The sequence below is a fragment of the Elaeis guineensis genome, chromosome 1, assembly GCF_000442705.2.
Source record: "Elaeis guineensis isolate ETL-2024a chromosome 1, EG11, whole genome shotgun sequence".
NCBI lineage: Eukaryota > Viridiplantae > Streptophyta > Magnoliopsida > Arecales > Arecaceae > Elaeis > Elaeis guineensis.
In genome coordinates, this window is record NC_025993.2 from 118155349 (window position 1) to 118165568 (window position 10220).

At 34.9% G+C, this 10220-nt stretch overlaps 1 protein-coding gene across 1 annotated transcript; it reads right to left on the reverse strand.

Moving 5' to 3' along the window:
• Nucleotides 1–268: 268 nt before the first annotated feature.
• LOC109505439 (uncharacterized) lies at nt 269–1142 on the reverse strand. The gene has a single exon (XM_019848112.2). The coding sequence runs from the start codon at nt 1048–1050 to the stop codon at nt 841–843; it is 210 nt and encodes a 69-aa protein (XP_019703671.1). The 5' UTR covers nt 1051–1142; the 3' UTR covers nt 269–840.
• Between the last annotated feature and the right edge of the window lie 9078 nt (nt 1143–10220).

The window sequence follows — 10220 nt, forward strand, 5'->3', positions numbered from 1 at the left end:
AACTTTCAATGGACCAGAGACCCTCAAAAGTTTCTTCTTATTAGGAAATGAGTACACCAAGAAGTAACCTCAAAAGAATGCTAGAATAACTCATGTTTGTGTGTTCAAGTGCAAGTTGTGTGAACAAGTCAGCTTGCTACCCCCTTCCCCCTCTTCTCTCAACTCATTTAGAGCAACATAATGGAATGCAAGACATGAAATCAAGCAAGAAGGCCATTGAAGTCTTCCATTTCTTTTATTTGCTTTGGTAACAAAAGTCTTTCAATTGAAGCACAGCCTTTATCCAGATGTCGAGAGTAACCGGCTCATAAAATCCACTAAACATCAAGTATACAGATATTCCAATTGCTATCCAACAAATTCAACTAAACATAGACATGAAAGCAGCAATATATTTCGAACAAATTATGGCACGGTTATTATGCTCTTACAAACAAAATACTGAACATGGAACCACATTCAGTTATACAACACTGCACTACAATCGTTGAGACAAAAAGAAACTAATCTCATTACACACAGTAATAATATGACTGAACAATGAAGTTGAAAATCCCATTTGGAAATCATCTCTAAAATGGGATTTTTTTTTTTTTTCCTTTTTCCTAATGATAAGGAAAGATTACATTGAACTATTAGAACTCACGTGGGAATCGGTTCTTTTTTTTTTTCCTTTTTCATTTTTTTGGGTGGAAAGAAAAATCTACAGTGGACTAAGAGAACCCATGTTGGAATAGACACCAAAATGAGATTTTTTGGAGCAAAGTCTACACTGAACTAATGCCACTCATTTGGAGACCAAGTCCAAGATGGGATTTTGTTTTAGTTGCATGATAGTTACTAGCCGATAAACATGTGGACGCCGAGGGCAACGAGGAAGAGGGCAACGAGACCAAAGAAGATGATGGCATGGACTACAATAGAGACTCCACTTGTCTGGAAGTTGCCAAACTCCACCAATCTGTGCTTCCCTGGGATCTGGAAGAGGAGCCCCGGAGAGAGAAGAATGAAGAGCACCACCGATATGAACACTGGCCCCCAGTCCGACATCTCCTCTTCTTTCCTGCTTCTCAGACCTTTAGCTTTGTCTACCTTATCTCTCTCTATTTCTCTGGTCTCTTTATAGAGAACTACCTATATGTTGATGTTATCATCCCCCCATATATAAAACTCATAGTTTAAGTGGGGGAGGTAACAGTAAGGAGTGAGAATACGGAGGCAAGGAGTGAGGTGGAAAGAAGTTTAATGTGTGAGAATCAAGGCAGCTAACAAGATCCAAAGCCCCACCAATGCAGCCACCACTCAGGGCTCTCCCACCACTCAAAACTTTATTTCCTTATCCTAGATTCCCAATGTAGCTTTGCAACTTTCTTGTCCTCTTGTAGTCACAGGGGGGACATGGAAAAGAAAGTTAGGTAAGAGGATTTCTTCCAGGTTTTGGGTCCACAATGGTAGCTAGATGGGTCCATATTTTGGACAAGTGCTAATTAAAGACCATGTAAGGTGCCAATGGGTGTAATTGCTTACACTCCAATTCTCCATACTAGTCACATCCAACATTATATTGATTAGGTATGGTTCACCATATGATCATGTTACAAGATAAAGTAGTCAAATTATTGAGTTCGAATCCTTTTGTAATTTGCATGAATTGAAAAGCCGCATGGTTTTATTACCAACCGCTCTAAGTGTAATGACTCATGGCATGTGAAATGATACTTTTTCTCATATTTCATTTGTTTTGTGGCTTGAAATTGATTATCTCTATGTTGAGTAATTATCTTGAGATATTTTCTAAGTTTTGCTTCCTACTTAGCACTGTCATTCAAGTAGGAAAGATGCCACCCAACCTCTCTGGATGGTTGATTAGAAGACCATGGACTCAACATCATTTCATAAACTTGGAGTACTTGAGAGAAGCTGTAATACCCAGCCCATAGGGGCTTAGCCACCAAGGAAAAGAAAAGTCTGATGGGAGTCTTCTTCTCTAACAAGGTTGAATTAGAGTGGGATCTAATGGTTCTCCATCAGAGAAGACCCTCTTTCCATTCACCATCATCCACTGCCGAGATCCCTCTTTCTCACCATCTCTCTCTATTTCTCTTTCTTGTTCTAAACTATCTTCACCATGCCCGATGAAATCATGGTCAAAACCATCGGAGACAAGGTACGATCTCTTAAATCATCTTCCTCCTAATTCCTCATAACTCCTAAAGCTCTGATTTCAGTCGATTATTTTCAAAAATTCATTGAAAAAATCAGATCTTTGATTTTTTCTATTTTTCCATGATTTTCATGGATTTTCTTCGATACCGCACATCAGCATTGATTTCTAGACTGAGGACCTTCAGTTGTGCTACCATGGGCTGCATACTCGATGACAATTGCCGCTAGCTTTGAGCCTCCCTCTTTTTGAGGAATAGAAAGGGAACGAGAGGTCCTCTGTTCTACCAAGAGGAAAGAAGAAGAAGAAAGAAAAAAAGAAGAAGAAAGGGAAAGAAAGAGAAGACAAGGAAAAAGAAAAAAAAAAGACTTTCTTTCTCTTCCCTCTCTCCTCTCTCTTTCTTCATTTTCTCTAATTTCTCTCTCCACCTTCTCTCTCTACTTTCTCTATAGTATCTCTCTCTAGAAAATCTCATTTTCTCTCTTTAGAATTGTGTCTCTCTATGGAGTTTTATCACTATAAGATTGATCCAGTAAAAGATTTTATAGATCTTTAAGAAGATTGATAATGCATTTGAATGACTCTAGTGAATGGGTCCTGATCCATTATGCTGGATAGCATGCAGGCACCCATCTTGATCAAATCAAGTACTAATAGAATTGATAATCCATAATTTTATTAAATCATCTATCAATTAGTTTAATCATGATTTGATAAAATCATTTTGATCGGACGAATCAAGATATCGAGTAGTGTCATTTGATTAGCCCTATTCCATCTTGTTAATTTTTCTCTACTCTGATATTATGAACCCAGTAAAGGGTCTCTAGCTTTGTTATTTTGAATCCGAGTTGATCTGGAAGACCTCGTCAATCGGATAGTATATCTGCATCATCCGAATCTTGTTGAGCATCTTAAGATCTATTCTTTATTGATCTCTATCAAGAGTCCTGATATCTTAGTTAACTCTAATTAGATAAAATTACTTAATTGAATTGACCCTTGATTGCCAAATGGTATATTGACCTCTACTTTGATTCTTATCAAATAGTATTGATTTGATCATCCTAAATCCTTATTGAACCATTGATCTTTCTTCTAGCCGAGTCTTGATCAATGAAGTAAGGATGACCAGATTGACCCAGACCATTGCATGTAACTACCGTCAACCTGTCTTTTCATAATTATTCATATTCTTTCTAATATTAGACTCAATTCTATATAAGAGTATAATCATCTTGACAAGAAGATATCCGGTAGTGAGACATTATGATAATCTATTAATTCAAGATTTTGAAAAAAATTATGAAACTGTTGAAATTTATTAGAACACAGATGAGGTAAGTAATGCTTCATTTTTTTTAAATTATTTGTAAATTATAAGATTGTTATATCAATAATTTTTTAATCATACTATTCATAATGCATAAATTTGATGAATAATATTTTATTATTAAAAATATCTTATTTTGAAATATTATGATGAAGTGTGATTAAAAGTATTGATCTTGTTATGTATTACACGTGATTGATTTCAATACCATATGATGTATGATTATGTGTATTCTTATCAAATTGAAATATGAAATATGATTTATAAAAAAAAATTGATTCGAGATGATATGAACTCTCAACCCGACTACGTAGAAGATCCCATCAATAAGGGCTAACAGATTAGCAATTGATTTATTCTTAGGATTTATATTGCAAGCAGATACACAATACAATATCGCTAGCAAATTCACAACAAACCGTCAGATGATCCATGATTTCTAAAGATTTTGCTGTCAGATGATACACAGCATGTTATAAAATTATATGCAGCTTACAGCAAGATGATACATGGTATTATAACCCTACTACAGGAACAATATGGTCATAGCTTATGCTTGACGAGAACTTGATATTTTGAAAAAAAATTAAATTCTTAAAAAAAATTGAATTTTAAAAAAAAAATAAATTTAATATGAATAATATTTTGATAATATTGCATAATAGAAATTGATTTCAAACTAATAAATTCTATATGCTTATTTTCTATAAATGATTATTTATTTTATTAACTGATTTAATTTAATCTAGTTGAGTAATCATAGTTTACTAGACCGTTCAGCTCATTATTCTATATTTTATTATTTTTATAGTTTTGAGAACTAAGATAACACAAGAATATGTATAGGAGAGTGGTTAGAAATAGAGTCTCGATAGTTTTATTTTAAATTAAAAATTTTATTGAATTTGATATAAGATCTTTTAAATATTGTTAAAATTATTGAGACACTAAAGTTAGAATTTTGATTATTAAATTTAAAATTAATTTATTAATTAATTATTCAGTTATTTCTTTATGATAGCATAATAAGATGTCTTACATGCTCGTGTGAAGAGTTTTTTATGAGTATGCGGCAGTTGTCATAACCCCTATCTCGCTATCTTAGACCAAGGGCATGATAGAAAGTTTGCAATCCAAAATTATTCATAGGCCCTGACTATCTCTCTCCTCTCTCTATTTTGAAAATAAATAAATAAACAAAACAAAATCAACTAGTTTGTTTTTATGGGATTGTTGAGTTTTGGGGGAGGGGAGAAAAGGAAAATTGAGGGGGCAAAGGTTTAATGATATTAAAAACAAGGAAGAAGAAAATTGTATAAATGGTATTCAAAACGTATCAACAAAACTCCAAAAAAAACATCATGCACCTCTTTGAAAGTGGGTGCTTTGTGATTTTGCCTACGTCCTCCAATAGTTTCCTACTTCCAAATAACCTTTTTTTTCTTTTTTAAAGACTGCGAGGTTCAAACACCATCTCCTATCCTGCACCCTCTCTCCATTTGGGTTGAAGCGAGGTTCCTAGATGGACAGAGCCTGATGCTCATGGGGGAGCTCTGCAAGAAGGTTTAACACCTATCAAATCAAACCCTACCCCTTACCTCAAGTGGCAAGAGCTAGTATCATTTCAACTAAAGTTTGGTGATACTTTCAAATTACATATTTTTTGATATACGTTTGTCAAAGCAATGATTATAGTTTCGAGTACTTGAACACTTTGGAATCCACTACATTACTGCTAAATCATTAAATATTTCTATGGATTTGCATATGATGTATATATATAACTAAACTATCATCACATAACTATTGATATTACATCAAATACGTTCACATGCAGCATTAATAACAAAAGTTTGATCTTATTTCATATTGTTATCTGAAAGAGCCAATAAAGCTGATTGCAGCAGGCTAACCAACTTAACTCTTATATTGGAAATTACATATAATAAGGACCCAAATGAGTCCAAATCTTCAATAACCAAATCCATCAGCACTTGGTGCCTCTGGTTGGAGGATATCTCCTTCCCGATACCTTCTTGGACTTGCATCAACAACATCAGCAAGGTCGAGGGATGCATAAGTGTGCACATCCATTGGGAAACGATAAATCAAGCGAAATAGATTGACCAGCACTGGCAAGCTTTGATACAAAATATGGCAGAGGAATCCTTGCTAAGGGTGATGAACTATTCTAGTCTGGCTTGCTTCCATCACCCCTGCTAAATTTAAGCAGACCCTATTGGCAAATCCGAGGAAGATGCCACATTGAAAAACAGATGTAAAAGAGCACTTTAAAAGAGGATGGATTAGTGGCAATACTATTTAGGACATCAAATGAAAATCCCTACCCATATCCACTTGGATCGGGTTGAGTAGGTATACATAAAATGAGTTATGCTGGAAAGGTCAGGTCAAGTAAAGAACTCATCGTACAAATATTTTAAATTGTAACTTTGAAAAGAAGGATTTGTTGGAAAAGATAAAGGGTTTCATACATGAATTTCAAAATATTTTTGAAATATAACGCAGCGGAACATATAAATTAAACAATTCAATCTACAAATGCATGTAATCAAATTACTAAACCCTATAATTAGAACTTATAGCATGTCATATTACATTTATAAATCAAAAAATAAAAGCTTTGGTATTGATTAAATCAATACCCTAAATCTGAAACAGTTTTAGATCTAAAACCTAAATCACATCTAGATAAGAGAAGAGATCAGATCTCTTACTTTGGTGCGCGTCGAAACTCCGTGGTTGATTTTCTTTTGTCTTTGGAGCCGCACACGCATCCGACCTCTACAAGTGATCCACACAGGCTATAACAAAATCGAAGGTTCGTCGAACGAAGATCCGCTCGAAGTGCTAGCTTCTTGCAGATCCCTTCGGATGGTTAATCTAAAAATATTCTTCGGATCTCTTGGACATTCCAAAGATGAAAATATGAGGAGGAATAAGGGAGAAGTCAAATACCAAAAAAAAAAAAAAAAAAAAAAAAAAATAAGAGGAGAATTCAAAATCCTTTGATTTTTCTCATTAGATAAAATCTCATGATTTATGGAGAACAAGGGTTCTAAAAGAAACCTTAAGAGAAAACTTCTTTTCTTCTTCTTCTCTCATCAAACATGATCAGATCATGTCAAAATTAGATCACCATGACCAACTCATTGAACATGATCCACCATGCCATCCCTCTTTCTCTCTCAGATTTTTATCACATAAAAATATAAAATAAAGAGAGAATAATCTGAAAAGAAAACAATAAAGAAAACAATCTTCTCTTTTACCTTTTGTTTCTTACAAGACATCAACTTTTGATCTCTTGATAGAAGACTCTCCTCCATGGATATTAGCACCTCAAACACCAATGCCATCTCTTTCTCTTTGCTATTTCTATCTAAAAACCACAAATTTTGACTCTTATTTGATAGCATATGGGGCAGCAACTTTTTTATGACAGATTAGGTCAAAAGACCCAATCAATAAGGAGTCCATGGGGCGTCCAACTCTTGGACGCCCCCTCCCTCATAGATTTCATGGAGATCAGGATAAGATGCTTAAAAGGGTGACAAAATGATAGGATAGGCTTAGGAAAGTTGGCGCAAAAGAGGAGGGAAGAGTCCTTGTGAAGAGGGACTCTTTCAAAAAAAGAATAAGCCTAAACCACTTTCCATAATTAACCAAATCACTTTCCACATTGAACCAAATCAAATCTGATTCAAATCTCTAGAATAAGTGGTGTGAGATAACATTCCTTGAACATGGATATCATAGAAAAATAACTAAAAATTAATTAGTGGGGTGGGCTTGAGATTTCTTAGGTGGCGCAAGAGATGATATCGAATCCTAGTCTAACTAGGATTTTATGTAGATTAGCTCAAACACTTTGAACCCAATCCAAATTAATTTAACCTAATTAATGATGATCCTAATCCAACTAAGAGTCCAATTAAATCAGATTAAACTATATTTAATTTGATTTAAATCCTAACTTAATTAGGAATTAGGTGCATACAAGTCCTAGTCGAACAGAGACTTGTTCTCCTTGCAATTGGCTTATCCAATAAATCAATTAGACTTAATCCAATTGAATCCAAACCAATTCTAATTGAATAAATTCAATTAGACTTGATCTCAGCCTAATTGCTCAATCAGATTGAGCCAATTAGCAATCCAATTACTAATTGATCCTCCTGCAACACTTGCATTAGGTCAAACATCAATCACATTGATCGTTTAATCTTAGAATGATTCTCAATTTGATTAACCATCTGATTAGGTTACAACCTCTTATGTGTGTGACCCTATAGATTGAACCTAAGTCGTAGTATAGAAATAATTTCTGTACTATTGAAGTAACCATCTAAAATAGTTCCCGACATCCAGATAGGTCGAATGTATGCAAAGTAACATTCTAAGAATCCTGACCCATGGTTACCATATAATTCATCCTTTTAACCAATAATACTCAAGATGACTTGAGTATGCTGTCAACACTCATATAAGTCATCTCTATTGTGTCTCAAAATTTTGCAAATCTCGTGACTCCTCACGAGATTACCCAGGCCTAATTTTGCTAAATTGAAACACAGCGAGACATTCTCTTCCTGAAGTTAATCAGGAGTGATCAATCCCATCTTGACTCACACACCAACTTCACAAGTACTTGCTGTACCAAAATCTTTCGAACCTATATAAAAATACAGGCAGTCCGGCACCAAAGCACAATGAGTTGCTTGCAGTCACCATGGTGATCTCAGGTCGGAGGGATACTTATACCCATTGGTCTTAGCTAACTACTCTTGACATAGAGTATTACATTGGTCACGTTCAATACAGATGTACTCCTATATCTCACCTGAATGCCATACCAGTGTCTCCACACTACTTGTTATGAGGACAACCAATGCATATGGCATCAGTGACCTACACTTGATAAGTTATCGTCTTGTTAATAACTTATCATTTGATTGTGAACAATTTAAGAATCATCTGATAAATCTTTCTTTATAATTGATTGGTTTAAGGACTTCATCATAATTTAGAGTTCATTTAAGGAAGATAGAACTTTTATGATGAACCCACAAATAACTATTATTATTAGATAATTTATATACTAATTTCAATCATCTACCACTTAGATGATTGGCTTTAGGAATATTTTCAACAACTCTCATTGTACTAAAGTCAATTAGAAGATATCAAATATCCTATCTTCCACTTGAGTTCATAGAACTTCTTAGTTCGAAGCCTCAGCAAATGGGTCGGTCAAGTTCTCCTTTATCATCGATCTTCAAAGATCAATGTCATCCTGATCTAAAATCAAAAGTGATAGCAATACAGAGTATGCTGTCCTTCAGTTCTTTAGCCAGATTTATGGCTCCAGTGCTACGATAGGACTGGACCATCAATGAAGGGTGCCACTCCCAACCTGCTAATGAAGCTCAGCAACTACACAGCTTATATGGCAATTATATGCTACATGTACTCTACATCACTAACTAAGTAGACTAAAGTATCCTGCTCGGAACCTTTCCAGCAAATTGCTCCTACAATTCGGGTATGATCCGATATTTCTTGTTATCATCCTGATCTGACTGAAATAAAAATCCAATGTTTAAAGTCAGTATTTTCATATTTGAGTCACTGACTTTAGTATTTTTCAAATACTTAAGGATTATCCATACAATCTTCCAGTGTTCTTACTTAGATCAGACTGGTATCTGCTCACTACCATTAGTTAATATACCATATTTGGTCTTGAACATGAGAAATTAGATGACACCCAAACTTTATTCTTTGAATGCTGGAATGCCATTTTCGATTAAGAGAATTTCATCCACAGACAACACAAGGAATAACACTACAGAATATTTTGCCCACTTATAAATCAAGGGTTCTCTTTGTTCATAATAAAGACATATGTTCAAAACGTATGTTCCAACTCTAGGTTAATAGCGAAATGGACTTTATAGGTCTGCACCTTTCCGTCTACACTACTCTGATCCTTTTGAAAAATTCATTCACACCCAATGGGTTTTATCCCTTCAGGTGAATCATCTAGTGTCATACACTATTGATTTTTATGGACTTTAATTTGGATTTAATGGCTCCACCACTTCTCAAGTTGGACCACTGCATTGCATCCCTATAGGTGATCGGATCCTTTGTTAATCTTATCGAGATCAACAGAATCGCCGTCCAGACCTAGACACTGAAGTATCTGTTCGGCTAATGCGGTACTCTATCAGATCTCTTTAAAGGTGTTACTTTAATGGCTCAGAGTTTGATCTAATCAAATCTAGTTCTGTAGGTTTACTAGATTATGTTGGTTCATTTTCTACCAGTCAAACTTTCAAGTTCAACTTGATAGGTATCAGTTCCTTCTCTAAGGAACTCCTTTCCAAAAGGAATGCCCTACTGCTGATGAGCATCTTATGTTCTTCAGCATGATAGAATTAGTAACCCTTAAACACCTATTAGACCAAGAACCAAGTTTATCTATATGCAAACCTTTGACATAGGCTGATCAACTCCAAACCCAAAGGTGAGAGAGTGTAGGCCCATGCCCGATCCATATCTCATATGGAATCTGCACAACAGACTTACTCAGTATATTTTCAGAGTAAAACAGATAATCCAAAAGAGCACAATCCTGAAACAGCAGAGAATGAACCCTATCGTGGATTGAACCATGTCTAACAAAGTTCAACTTTC